The sequence below is a fragment of the Nerophis ophidion genome, linkage group LG11 (genome assembly GCF_033978795.1).
Source record: "Nerophis ophidion isolate RoL-2023_Sa linkage group LG11, RoL_Noph_v1.0, whole genome shotgun sequence".
In the NCBI taxonomy this organism is placed as follows: domain Eukaryota; kingdom Metazoa; phylum Chordata; class Actinopteri; order Syngnathiformes; family Syngnathidae; genus Nerophis; species Nerophis ophidion.
Genome location: NC_084621.1, coordinates 46,703,893 through 46,718,742, shown reverse-complemented (window position 1 = coordinate 46,718,742; position 14,850 = coordinate 46,703,893). Strand labels below are relative to the sequence as shown.

The following is a 14,850-nucleotide window of genomic DNA, read 5'->3' as shown; positions in this document are numbered from 1 at the left end:
GAACGCATTGAATCCTCCTGTCAGCCATCCACAATCTTTGTCTCGGTGGGCACTTGAATATCTTTGTTACTCAGACAGTAATGTGGTCATATAAGTTTAGATTAGGGTATGTTGTTTTTTAAAGGGAAAGATGGCAATTTCTTTTGTTTTCATGATAGCATCTAAGCTAGTAAACTGATGCTTGTCAGTCTTTGAGTTTGTCAAAGTGTAGTTATCACTGTTTTTCAATAATTTTAATTTCAAAACAGCAATACTAACCATTGGGAGTTTTACCACGGTTATCATTATTAGCGTTTGTTGTTGCATCCATAATACACAAGCCCTTTGGAAAGCTGGGGGGCCTAGTTGTTAGCATTTGGCCCTCAAAGTTAGAGGATTAAAGGCTCGAATACACGTTGGGGCACTTCTGTGAGTGGATTTTGCATGTTCTCCCAGTCATTGCGTGGGTTTTTTTCCTCACAAAAACATCCCCCAAAACATTAATTGGAGACTCTAAATCTGGAGTGTCCAAACTTTTCTCAACAAGGCCAGCATACCAATAAGTAATTTTGATATTTAAAAAAAAAAGCATTATACTGTATATATTGCAAGACAAACTTTAAGTCAGGTTTGTGTTGTAAGTCAAGAAGCGTATTAGTTATTAGTATAAATATAGGGGTGGCCGATATGGCTGAAAACTGTAAACTGTAAAATATGGTGTAAACAACAACCAAAGACTTCGACAGGAACCTTTCGTTCCAGGAAGTAAGGTTCCCAGAACTTAAAGTTCCTGAACTTTTAGTGGAATAGGGCTTATTATGCTGTAAGCCGGGCCTATTCACCTTTTGGCCCACGGGACACATCCGGCACTACAAAGCTTTTCATTTGGCCCACCGAACATCACTCGAATAGGCTTGATGAATCCATTAAAACTTGAGTTAATAATTAATGCAGTGTTCCCGCCAACCCACAGGGGCAACAGCTAGGCATACGTGTCACAGTAGAGTCCATCAATCAATCAATGTTTACTTATATAGCCCTAAATCATTAGTGTCTCAAAGGGCTGCACAAACCACTACGACATCCTCGGTAGGCCCACATAAGGGCAAGGAAAACTCACACCCAGTGGGACGTCGGTGACAATGATGACTATGAGAACCTTGGAGAGGAGGAAAGCAATGGATGTCGAGCGGGTCTAACATGATACTGTGAAAGTTAAATCCATATTGGATCCAACACAGTCGCGAGAGTCCAGTCCAAAGCGGATCCAACACAGCAGCGAGAGTCCCGTTCACAGCGGAGCCAGCAGGAAAACATCCCAAGCGGAGGCGGATCAGCAGCGCAGAGATGTCCCCAGCCGATACACAGGCGAGCAGTACATGGCCACCGGATCGGACCGGACCCCCTCCACAAGGGAGAGTGGGACATAGAAGAAAAAGAAAAGAAACGGCTGATCAACTGGTCTAAAATGGGAGTCTATTTAAAGGCTAGAGTATACAAATGAGTTTTAAGGTGAGACTTAAATGCTTCTACTGAGGTGGCATCTCAAACTTTTACCGGGAGGGCATTCCACAGTACTGGAGCCCGAAATGAAAACGCTCTATAGCCCACAGACTTTTTTTGGGCTTTGGGAATCACTAATAAGCCGGAGTCCTTTGAACGCAGATTTCTTGCCGGGACATATGGGACAATACAATCGGCAAGATAGGATAGAGCTAGACCGTGTTGTATTTTATACGGAAGTAGTAAAACCTTAAAGTCACATCTTAAGTGCACAGGAAGCCAGTGCAGGTGAGCCAGTACAGGCGTAATGTGATCAAACTTTCTTGTTCTTGTCAAAAGTCTAGCAGCCGCATTTTGTACCAACTGTAATCTTTTAATGCTAGACATAGGGAGACCCGAAAATAATACGTTACACTAATCGAGACGAGACGTAACAAACGCATGGGTAATGATCTCAGCGTCTTTAGTGGACAGAATGGAGCGAATTATAGCGATATTACGGAGATGAAAGAAGGCCGTTTTAGTAACGCTTTTAATGTGTGACTCAAAGGAGAGAGTTGGGTCAAAGATAACACCCAGATTCTTTACCGTGTCGCTTTGTTTAATTGTTTGGTTGTCAAATGTTAGAGTTGTATCATTGGTCGGTGTCTAGCAGGACCGATAATCAGCATTTCCGTTTTTTTGGCGTTGAGTTGCAAAAAGTTAGCGGACATCCATTGTTTAATTTCATTAAGACACGCCTCCAGCTGACTACAATCCAGCGTGTTGGTCAGCTTTAGGGGCATGTAGAGTTGGGTGTCATCAGCATAACAGTGAAAGCTAAAACCGTATTTGCGTATGATGTAACCTAGCGGCAGCATGTAGATGCTGAAGAGTGCAGGGCCAAGGACCGAACCCTGGGGAACTCCACACGTTACCTTAACGTAGTCCGAGGTCACATTGTTATGGGAGACGCACTGCATCCTATCAGTAAGATAAGAGTTAAACCAAGACAGGGCTATAGAGCATTTTCCGTTCGGGCTCCAGTACTCTGGAATGCCCTCCCGGTAACAGTTCGCGATGCCACCTCAGTAGAAGCATTTAAGTCTCACCTTAAAACTCATTTGTATACTCTAGCCTTTAAATAGACTCCCTTTTTAGACCAGTTGATCTGCCGTTTCTTTTCTTTTTCTTCTATGTCCCACTCTCCCGTGTGGAGGGGGTCCGGTCCGATCCGGTGGCCATGTACTGCTCGCCTGTGTATCGGCTGGGGACATCTCTGCGCTGCTGGTCCGCCTACGCTTGGGATGGTTTCCTGCTGGCTCCGCTGTGAACGGGACTCTCGCTGCTGTGTCTTGGATCCTCTTTGGACTGGACTCTCGCGACTGTGTTGGATCCATTGTGGATTGAACTTTCACAGTATCATGTTAGATCCGCTCGACATCCATTGCTTTCCTCCTCTCTAAGGTTCTCATAGTCATCATTGTCACCGACGTCCCACTGGGTGTGAGTTTTCCTTGCCCTTATGTGGGCCTACCGAGGATGTCGTGGTGGTTTGTGCAGCCCTTTGAGACACTAGTGATTTAGGGCTATATAAGCAAACATTGATTGATGATTGATTAAGTCTGACATACCAATTCGTGTTTTGATACGTTCTAATAAAATATTACGATCGACGGTATCGAAAGCAGGCAGCGGGTTGAGTAGAAGAAGACTACTCATTCAGCACTGGAAAAGGAATCAAAATAAATTGCAAAAATCTGACTTTTAACAACGACTGGAAAACAAAGTATGAATGTTCTAACCCGAGCAAATCCCAGGTTTTAAGCTCCATCACCAAACTTGGTCAACCATTTCTAGGTCGATATAGCCATTCATTCATTTTCTACCGCTTATTCCCTTTGGGATCGCGGGGGGCGCTGGTGCCTATACCAGCTACAATCGGGCAAAAGGCGGTGTACACCCTGGACAAGTCACCACCTCATCGCAGGGCCAACACAGATAGACAGACAACGTTCACACTCACATTTACACACTAGGGCCAATTTAGTGTTGCCAATCGACCTCTCCCCAGGTGCATGTTTTTGGAGGTGGGAGGAAGCCGGAGTACCCGGAGGAAACCCAGGCAGTCACAGGGAGGACATGCAAACTCCACACAGAAAGATCCCGAGCCCGGGATTGAACCCTGATTACTCAGGACCTTCGTATTGTGAGGCAGACGCACTAACCCCTCTGCCACGGTGAAGCCTTAGGTCGATATAATTTGTGCATAAAGGTATTTGTTTTGTTTTGTATTGAAATTGCAAACTTTGTGAGGTATTTTGTGTGTGTGGTTATGTTGTTTTTTTTTGTCGGAGAGTAACAATCAAATCTCGTTTAATACATGCAGTGCTAAATTTGACCAGTAGAGGGCGACAACCCTAATAGTGACACTATTAGTCACATACAATGTTTGGTGTGAAAAAGGTTGTGTAATTTCTATATGCGTAAACATTTCTGGTTTATTGTGTGTATATATTAACACTAAACCTTCTGTTTTATTTATGTAAACTACACAATAAACGTTAATCTTTTGTTATGTTTATTTTATAATTTCAGTCTTCCTTCCATCCATTTTCTACCACTTGTCCCTTTCGGGGTTGCGGGGGGTGCTGGGGCCTATCTCAGCTGCATTCGGGCGGAAGGCGGCGTACACCCTGGACAAGTCGCCAGCTCATCACAGGGCCAACACAGTCAGACAGACAACATTCACACACTAGGGCCAATTTAGTGTTGCCAATCAACCTATCCCCAGGTGCATGTCTTTGGAGGTGGGAGGAAGCCGGAGTACCCGGAGGGAACCCACGCAGTCACGGGGAGAACCTGCAAACTCCACACAGAAAGATCATGAGCCCAGGATCGAACCCTGGACCTTCGTATTGTGAGGCACATACACTAACCCCTATCATACAGACCTAAATGAATGAAAAAGTGTCAAGAAACAAAACTAAGGAAGGAAAGTATTTCAAAAGAAGTAAAATTAATCCTGAACAAAATTGAAACGTTTTTCTTCATACTGTTAACTAGCTGCACACGCTGGAAACAAGTAGCGAGGGCAGAATAATGCATTTATTGACAGTGCAGTGTGAAAGCTGATGTGTTTACTTTGCAATTAAGTAAACTTAGTTTCAAAGAGATATAACCTACGCAGGCACTTTCTGACAAAACATCCACATTTCGACGTCCTGCCATTGAGCCCTTGGGCTCTTGAAACTGCGGCCCTCTTCATTATGTAGTTAAATAACCCTGCTGAAGGCCAAATAAACTTGAGCTGTGGGCCACAAAGGGCCCCCAGGCCACACTTTGGACTTCCCTGATGTAAATTATACGTTGGTTAGGGTGAAAGCTTGTTTGTCTAATTGTCTTCTGATTGACAACCAAAGTCAGCTGGGGTGGGCTCCAACTCCCCCATGCACATCATTAGGACATGGAAGAGAAACTGGACACACTGCAGGTAGTTTAGAGGAGTGTTTTTCATCCTTTTTTGAGCCAAGGCACATTTTTTGCGTTGATAAAATCCGGAGGCACACCACCAGCAGAAATCATTAAAAAAATGAAACTCAGTTGACAGTAACAAGTCGTCGTCGCAATTGTTGGATATGACTTTAAAGCAAAATTTTAATTTTCCTGAAGGAACTCTGCTGAAGGAATCAATAAAGTACTATCTATCTATCTATCTATCTATCATAACCAAGCATGCATCACTATAGTTCTTGTCTCAAAGTAAGTTTACTGTCACCACCTGTCACATCACACTCTGACTTATTTGGGTTGTTTTTTTTGCTGTTTTGATCCACAGTAAGTCTTTGCTGTCGTCCAGCATTCTGTTTTTCTTTACTTTGCACACAGTTCAGTTTTACTTTCATTTTCCATAGCCACCCCTAAGCTTCAATGGCTTTTCACCGGGGCACTCACTTTTTGTTTATTTTTGGTTTAAGCACTAGACACCTTTTTTTACCTGCACACTGCCTCCCGCTGTTTCCGACATTGACAAGGCAGTTAGCTACCGGCTGCCTACTGATATGGAAGAGTATTAAACGAGATATAGACAACATCGACACTCAACAACAACAACAAATCATTTGCTGACTACAATAATTGGTTGGCAAAAAAATTATTTTTAACCCAAATAGGTGAAATTACATAATCTCACAGTGGTTGAAAAACACTGGTTTAGAGCAGTGTTTTTCAACCTTTTCTCAGTCAAGGCACAGTTTTTTCACTGAAAAAATCTCAAGCACACCACCAGCAAAAAAACGTAAAAAGATTAAACTCAGCAGCTGATATTGACAATAAAAAGTTGTTCTTGCAATTGTTGGATATGAATTCAAACCATAACCAACTCTATAGCTCTCGTCTCAAAGTAGGTGTACTGTAACGTCCTGACTTATTTTAAGTTTTTGGTGTTTTCCTCTATGTAATGTTTTAGTTATTGTCTTGCACTCTTATTTTTGGTGGCTTTTCCTGTTTTTTTGGTATTTTCCTGCAGCAGTTTCATGTCTTCCTTGAACGCTATTCCCTGCACCAGCTTTGTTTTCTCAATCAAGACTATTTAAGTCGTCGCTATTTTTCTTTGCGGGGACATTGTTGATTGTCATGTCATGTATGGATGTACTTTGTGGACGCCGTCTGCTCCACACGCAGTTAGTCTTTGCTGTCGTTCAGTATTCTGTTTTTGTTTACTTTGCAGCCAGTTCAGTTTTAGTTTCATGCTTAACCATTCCTAAGTTTCAATGTTTTTTTTTTGCGGTACTCGCCTTTTGTTTATTTTCAGTTCAAGCGTTGGATACATTTTTACCTGCATGCTGTCTTTTACATATTGTGATCACGACAAACATCTACAAAGCAATTAGCTACCTGCTGCCATCTAGATAGATAGATAGATAGATAGATAGATAGTACTTTATTGATTCCTTCAGGAGAGTTCCTTCAGGAAAATTAAAATTCCAGCAGCAGTGTACAGAGTTGAGATCAATTTAAAGAAAAAAGTAAAAAGTAAATAATGGGGGTTTAAAAGGAAACAAAATAGAGAAATATTACAAAAAGAATAAAAACAATGGGAATAACAATATAACAGTAAAATAAGAATATAACAAGACAAAGTAGGCAGTAGTGACCATGTTATGAAAATGTATTGCACTGTTAATGTTTTGCATCCCCTGTCATCCTAATACTCCCCGTCCCCCGTCCCAGAGAGGAGTTGTACAGTCTAAAGAGGAGTTGTACAGTCTAAATCTACTGATATAGTATAGTATTACACGGTTACGCTGACGTGTTCGAGACAATGCAGACACTCAACAACGGCACATTTGAGGATTATAAATACTGGTTTCCAAAAATTATTTTTAACCCAATTAGGGGAAATTACATAATCTTCTACGGCACACCAGACTGTATTTCAAGGCACACTAGTGTGCCGCGGCACAGTGGTTGAAAAACACTGATTTAGACACAGTGAGGACCGTAAAGTGGAGCATGGTACACCAAAAGGTGCTGGTGCAATTTTCTTTAACAAACTAACGTCTGGCCATTTGACCTCCACACATCAACCCCTTGACCCCGCAAACATTGTTCCAGCACGATTTTGACATTCTTTCCATTCCTTCTTCAAGCATAGCAGCTGAGACACCAAACAAAAGCCTGCTGGACGAAGACGTCTTAGTTTCGATGCTGCCTTGATTAACTTGTACACCTGCCTTCCTACACACAAGCGTAAACAAGTCAATATCTTCCAGAAATGTGGATTTTCAAAAACGATCAAAAGATGTTGCAGGTCAGTAATATGCAGGGAGGTCAGAGGTCAAACGTAGCTGAACTTAAGTTTATTTCGAACATGCATGCATTCAAGATATATCACAATTTCCAGTTTGTCTTTTCAACATGTTTGAAAAGGAGTAGGAAGAAGCAGTTTATTTAATCCTACCCCTTATCCTTTTTTACAAAGCAGTTGCTGAAACGTTCGATCACTTCTTGTTCTCAATTTATTCACAATATACTCCATAAAATGGTGAAGTAGGTTATATTTCATATGGTGAGATGAGTAAGATCATCTTGAAAATTAATGAATGGCTGAAATAAATTCTGAAAGTTTTTCTTTATGTTTATTTAGCTGAGGTTGGGAAGCAAAGTTTTTATTTTTTATTTTTAGCGTACATACCCAAGTAAGCTTAAGAAAGTATACTGGAAGAATAGCAACAGAAGTAATATTCATAAAGCATTTGATTTATATAATTAGATCTCACCTTCATGTCTCCGATAAGAGTTTGGAAGAGTCCTCCCAGCGCGCTGCAGTCCTTCTCGATAACAGCCTCCATTTTCAGCACCACCTCCTCAGAGTGCTTGATCCCGACTTCAGAGCTCCAGCCAAAGGGAAAAAACAACAACAAAGCGGAAAAGAACTTCACACAAAACACGAGTGTCTACTGTGACCACATAGCTAATGTTTTCTTGAAAAAAAATGGTGGGGAAAGGCGTTGGTAATCGACTCCTGTGAACACCTCACTTCAAACCAAAAGGTGTTGAAACGAGAGTGAAACGTAAAGCCCGGTGTCGCCTCCACGCTACGATCTTCATCGCCATGTCAGAAAGTTTGAAGACAATAAAAATAACGTCAGGTGTCCTGACAGTAGCGAGAGAAAATCTCACCGGCTGTTATGTCTTCTCTTCCGAACACCCACCGACTGACAAAGCGCACCAAACTTTACAAGTTACGTCAACATAGAAAGTGTTTCCGGTTAACTTGAACGCAACGAAATAAAAGCCTCCAAAAACGGATAATGTGCCATCCAGACTAGTCTTCCAAATGTAAATTTTGACTTTTAAACAAATTGTACATTCATGATAATATATGTTGACACGTATCACACACACAATTATTCGTATTGGATAAAAAGCAACACACTTAAAGTTTAGTGTTTTATTGTGAAGAGAGCCTTCTAGTTCCCGTATAAAACAACAACAGAACGTAAAGGAGATTGTTCAAACAAAAACATTGAAAAGCACGTAATTTGAGAGTAAAACATGAATAATTTCAATGTATTAACATTGAAATATAATATAATCCTAATAATATATATAGGGTATTTTATATAGATATATGAATTGATTGCACCATGAATTATTTAACGTCGACCCCGAGTTAAACAAGTTGAAAAACTTATTCGGGTGTTGCCATTTAGTGTTCAATTGTACGGAATATGTACTGTACTGTGCAATCTACTAATAAAAGTTTCAATCAATCAATCAGAGCTACAACTGCTGAATGGAACTATATAACACAGGGGTCACCAACGCGGTGCCCGTGGGCACCAGGTAGCCCGTAAGGAGCAGATGAGTCGCCTGCTGGCCTGTTCTAAAAATAGCTCAAATAGCAGCACTTACCTGTGAGCTGCCTCTATTTTTTAAATTGTATTTATTTACTAGCAAACTGGTCTCGCTTTGCTCAGCATTTTTAATTCTGAGAGACAAAACTCAAATAGAATTTGAAAATCCAACAAAATATTTTAAAGACTTGGTCTTCACTCGTTTAATAAATGTATTTATTTTTTTACTTCCCTTCTTATAACTTTCAGAAAGACAATTTTAGAGAAAAAATACAACCTTAAAAATGATTTTAGGATTTTTTAACAGATACCTTTTAAATTCCTTCCTCTTCTTTCCTGACAATTTAAATCAATGTTCTAGTAGATTTATTTTTTATTGTAAAGAATAATAAATACATTTTCATTTAATTATTCATTTTAGCTTCTGTTTTTTCAAAGAATACTTGTGAAATATTTCTTCAAACTTTTTATGATTAAAATTCAAAAAATATATTCTGGCAAATCTAGAAAATCTGTAGAATCAAATTAAAATCTTATTTTAAAATCTTTCGAATTTCTTTTAAAATTTTTGTTCTGGAAAATCTAGAAAAAATAATGATCTGTCTTTGTTAGAAATATAGCTTGGTCCAATTTGTTTTATATTCTAACAAAGTGCAGATTAGATTTTAACCTATTTAAAAGATGTCATCAAAAATATATATTTATTGTGAGAAATCATTAAGTGGATCAGTGTTTCCACAAAGATAAATATCATTAATTATTAACAATAACAGAGTTAAAGGTAAATTGAGCAAATTGGCTATTTCTGGCAATTTATTTAAGTGTGTATCAAACTGGTAGCCCTTCGCATTAATCAGTACCCAAGAAGTAGCTCTTGGTTTCAAAAAAAGTTAGTGACCCCTGATATAACAGATAAAGGGTGACATCTAACGGTTAAAGTCAAAATTACACCAAACAGTTTTTTAAAGCCCATTTATAAACGAGTTCAACGAGTTTCCATTGCAAATAAGTATTCAAAGATCAAATCGATATATTTCTTACAAATAAAGCATTAATGTTTTGCCAAAAAGCGATTGATATGTCGATTTCAGCATATTGTATTTCTTGAGGGACTTAGGAGGTAGAAAAAATATATGCATATTAAATTGTTTCAAAGCCCAGCGAATACAATGACATGGGTGAATGACAATATTAATATATGCACATATTTACAAAGCGGTCGGTATGAAATGCAGAACTAAAAACTTAAGGGCAAATGTTTACTGCGAGTCCAAAAACCGAACACTAGAGGGCGGCACAGAGCCTTGATCCAAATTGGAAGCAAATCAAGAAAACATTGACCCGCTCAGTGTAGTTAATAATTAACCTGACGTTACGCAAACATCTTAACCCCCTAAATTTTGAAAGGGAACACATGCATTCATGTAGATGACATATTTTATTAAACATTTATTTATGTACATTAAAAAGGCACCAACATGTTAACACATGCACGCCTGACAATCAATCATGCATCCTAAATGCATTTCAAATGATTAATAATTTAACAGCCTATCATAAACAGTGTCAGTGGACTATTAAAACATCAGTTTGGCAAACAAGTGTAATTAAGTGATTGTATTATTATTATTATGCGTGGAAATGTATTCAAGCATCAAAAAAGTCACCTAATTATGGTAATACTATAACAGTGTATTCTATCCCATTAAAGCATATTGTTTTTATGTGAGTACTTACTGTGTAATCCTGTATATTTATCATAAATCACACAGTAATCTTATTGGATTATTGCAAAAGTTGATGTGTTAGGGACAAGAAGTGATATAAAATTAACTACCGTATTTTTCGGACAATAAGTCGCAGTTTTTTTTCATAATTTGCCAGGGGTGCGACTTATACTCAGGAGCGACTTCTGTGTGAAATCAACACATTACCGTAAAATATCGAATAATATTATTTAGCTCATTCACATAAGAGACTAGACGTATAAGATTTCATGGGATTTAGCGATTAGGAGTGACTTGTTGTTTGGTAAGCGTATAGCATGTTCTATATGTTATAGTTATTTGAATGACTCTTAAATGGTAAATGGGTTGTACTTGTAAAGCGCTTTTCTAACTTCAAGGTACTCAAAGCGCTTTGACACTACTTCCGCATTCACCCATTCACACACTGATGGAGGGAGCTGCCATGCAAGGCGCTAACCAGCACCCATCAGGAGCAAGGGTGAAGTGTCTTTCTCAGGACACAACGAACGTGACGAGGTTGGTACTAGGTAGGGACTGAACCAGGGACCCACGGGTTGCGCACGGCCACTCTCCCAACTGTGCCACGCCGTCCCTCTTACCATAATATGTTACGTTAACATACCAGGCACCTTCTCAGTTGGTTATTTATGCGTCATATAACATACACTTATTCAGCCATTTGTTCATTCTTTATTTCTTTTAAATTGCCTTTCAAATGTCTATTCTTAGTGTTGGGTTTTATCAAATAAATTTCCACAAAAAATGCGACTTATACTCCAGTGCGACTTATATATGTGTTTTCCCTTCTTTATTATGCATTTTCGGCAGGTGCGACTTATACTCCAAAAAATACGGTATTTATCGTTCATAAAAGTTTCACGTGAAATGACTTTCGATCCCCTTTGCATCAATCCACCACTGCGTGTTCAAGGTTCTTTTCATGAAATTGTGCAACCATATTCTCGGTTATAAATGAAACGAAAGCATCGCGGCTGGTGTTTTGTGGTTTTGGAGATGGGAAAAATTCCCTTCAATGAGGATGTGACACAGAAAAAAAGGAAGCTGCAGTGTTGATGTGAATTAAAAAAAACCAAAAAAAACTGTTTCCTAAGCGTCAGTAAAATCCTTCATTGAAAGTGTGTTACAGTACACTTTCAATGACCTCAAAAAATGTTGGTCATTGCTCGTGGAAATACGGTATCAATTCTCAAAAATCTAAAAGACACACAATCTTGACACAAGTTTGTAACAATACAATACATTTTTGTGGATGAAGTGGTGGTGTTGCAGGTTAGATCCTCCACCGCTTGAAGCCCATCACCAAACTGCAGCCGTAGCACAGCGTCACCACAAACGCAAATATCTGTGACAAAAAACAGAGATATAAAATGAATAAGTTAATACATAGAGAGAGAATTATCCTTCCCTTTACTCATTTAACTTTTTTTTTTGCCTGTTTGTACCCTTCTTTCTGTATTTTGGGTGACCATTTGAAGTGCCGTGTTCCAAACAGGCCATGGCGATTTGCCAACAAGTGTGATGTAGTTTTCCACCGTGACATGTCCATATTGATGTTTTCCTTGCATCTTTGTGTGAGTCCGCCATGCTTATCTGTTGTAGTACCTGCTAAAACTTGCATCCAGTCATCCATAGTACAAGATTGGTTGTCCTTAGCCCATTGTAACCTTTTATAAGTTTTAGATGTTAATGACGGCTTTCGTTTAGCTTTTCTATTATATTATATTTATATTTAAATGCCATATCTTTCAGGCGGTTTCTTACAGTTTGGTAACAGATGGTGACTCAAGTTTTTGCCCATTTGTTTTGCTGTGCATTTTTTGTTTTCAGGATATATTGTGTTAGGTTTTCTGTCTTGACACATTGATGTTTTCCTTGGTCTACCAGTATGTTTGCCTTTTACAACCTTCTCATGTTGTTTGTACTTGGTCCAGATTTTACACACAATTTACTGTAAACTACCAACACTGATGATTCACCTTCTTAAAGAAGTTTGATAATCCTCGCCTTTGTTTCAATTGACATATCTGGTGTTGGAGCAATTATTCATGTCAATCCACCTGTTGCAGCAGCTCTCATAGATATGATCACTCTTTTTTAACTGCAGACTAATCAACAGATTTAATCTAATGCAGGTGTTAGTTTTGGAAATGAAAATTTACAGGATGATTCCATTTTTCCGTCAGCATTGAGTGATTCCATAATTTTCAATCTGCTTGATCTAAAAATGAAACTGTTACTGACTACCACAATTGATAGTCTTGATTTATCTTGGTATTTCTTAATGCCAGGAAGTTAACTATAACAATAACTATAGTTTTGTGTCATGTCTGCTTCTTTTTTCTACAATATTAAACAACTGAAAGAACATCCTTCAAGTATGGTGATTCAATCATTTCAAACAGGTGTTTTAGATAAATCTGGCCATACATAGTTCCTTAAAACTGCAAAAACAGTAGTCGAGATTAACCAACAGTTTCACTCAGCTGCATCTAAGAAGACAGTCCCCAAACCGACTCATTTTCAGAGACCGTGAGAAAAAGGCTTGGAGATGGTCTCTAAAGCAAAATGTATACAACATTTTGACCAAAGCGTTATGTGGACTACAAGGAAGTGTTTTAAATATAGATTAAAATATTTAGCATGATGTCATGAAGGAAAAACCTTCTTTTTCATAGACATTATACCGCCACAGTTCCGCTGCTAGTTAGACAAGCACACTCCATGTACAGTATACACCCAGCACTTTATGGAGAAAAGCTTTCTAAAATACAACGGGCTTCACTACACAGCTTTAAATAAAGCAATGTGCTCTGGCGACTATCTGGCAGTTGGCTACAGATGTGGGAGCTGTAATTTTGATATTTTACTTTTTCTTCAGCAAATAGGCTAGCTTGCATTATATTTCAATGCAAGCGTATTTTAGCAATGTATCTCACATAGCTATGCTAGTGTTGCTAATGTTTGTATCCTATAGTAAGACAAGATGGGACTCAGCGTTCTAACAAGATAGCTATCAGCTCTGAGCAGCTGTCCAGGCAATGTTAAGTGGAGATAAAATTTGTTAACGTACTTCATATTTCAGATCAACAGCTCCACAAGACACTGGTGAACCTTTGGCGTGAGTAATGTGGAATTACAACGTTGGACTCTCAATATTAAAGGCCTACTGAAATGAGATTTTCTTATTTAAACGGGGATAACAGGTCCATTCTATGTGTCATACTTGATCATTTTGCGATATTGCCATATTTTTGCTGAAAAGATTTAGTAGAGAACACCGACAATAAAGTTCGCAACTTTTGGTCGCTAATAAAAAGCCTTGCCTTTACCGGAAGTAGCAGACGATGTGCGCTTGACGTCACCGGTGTGAGGGCTCCTCACATTGTTTATAATGTGAGCCTCCAGCAGCAAGAGCTATACGGACCGAGAAAGCAACAATTTCCCCATTAATTTGAGGGAGGATGAAAGATTCGTGGATGAGGAAAGTTAGAGTGAAGCACAAAAAAAAAAAAAAAATACATAGAAAAAGCGACGGCTCCAGGTGGCGGCAATGGGACCGTTTCGGATCTAATTAGACACATTTACTAGGATAATTCTGGAAGATCCCTTATCTGCTTATTGTTTTAATAGTGTTTTAGTGAGATTGTAAAGTCATACCTGAAATTCAGATGGCTGCGGTGAACGCCAGTGTCTATCAGAGAAGCCAAGATCACAGCTGCCTTTTTGAGCTGCAGGAGGAAGTCGCATAATCCACTGAAGTCTCTGGTAAGAGCCGACTTAATATCACAATTTTCCCATCAAAAAACTTGCTGGTTGACGTAGAGCAGGGGTCGGCAACCCGCGGCTCTTTAGCCACTCTGATGTGGCTCAGCTGCATATGGCTAAGCTGCATAGTCACTGACCCCACACGATTGTTTCGGGGAGTTTCCGGATTTTGGTGCTTCTCCCGGAGTTAACATTCTCCGATTTTCACTCGGACTACATTATTGAGGGCGTGCCGTGATGGCTTTACTTTTAACGTCCTCTACAACATGTCATCGCCCGCCTTTACACCATGCTATCTGCGTGCCGGCCAGACGCATGCATCTCGCTGCTTCTATCGTCACACGTACGAGATTGCAAGCCATATAGTCAACAGCCATACAGGTTACACTGAAGGTTGTGATATTAACAACTTTAACACTCTTACTAATATGCGCAACACTGTGAACCCACACCAAACAAGAATGACAAACATATTTCGGGAGAACATCTTCACA

At 39.3% G+C, this 14,850-nt stretch overlaps 2 protein-coding genes across 8 annotated transcripts in view; both read right to left on the bottom strand.

Annotated features, from left to right (window-relative positions):
* The window catches only part of LOC133562200 (protein MTSS 1-like), a 91,716-nt gene extending 81,618 nt beyond the window's left edge, over positions 1 to 10,098 (bottom strand). For all 6 annotated transcript variants that reach the window (XM_061916160.1, XM_061916161.1, XM_061916163.1 and 3 more), the window contains exon 1: positions 7,743 to 10,098. In XM_061916160.1, the coding sequence (XP_061772144.1) occupies positions 7,743 to 7,814 (72 nt within the window). In that variant the 5' untranslated portion in view covers positions 7,815 to 10,098. The remainder of the gene's footprint in view (positions 1 to 7,742) is intronic.
* Positions 10,099 to 10,241: 143 nt separating this feature from the next.
* Positions 10,242 to 14,850, bottom strand: part of mal2 (mal, T cell differentiation protein 2) — a 34,540-nt gene continuing 29,931 nt past the window's right edge. Inside the window, exons 4-5 of one of the 2 annotated variants that reach the window (XM_061916168.1) lie at positions 14,249 to 14,319; positions 10,242 to 11,933 (exon numbers count right to left, since the gene is read on the bottom strand). In XM_061916168.1, coding sequence (XP_061772152.1) covers positions 11,915 to 11,933; positions 14,249 to 14,319 — 90 coding nt within the window. In that variant the 3' untranslated portion in view covers positions 10,242 to 11,914. The remainder of the gene's footprint in view (positions 11,934 to 14,248; positions 14,320 to 14,850) is intronic. The other variant, XM_061916169.1, reaches the window with a different exon arrangement.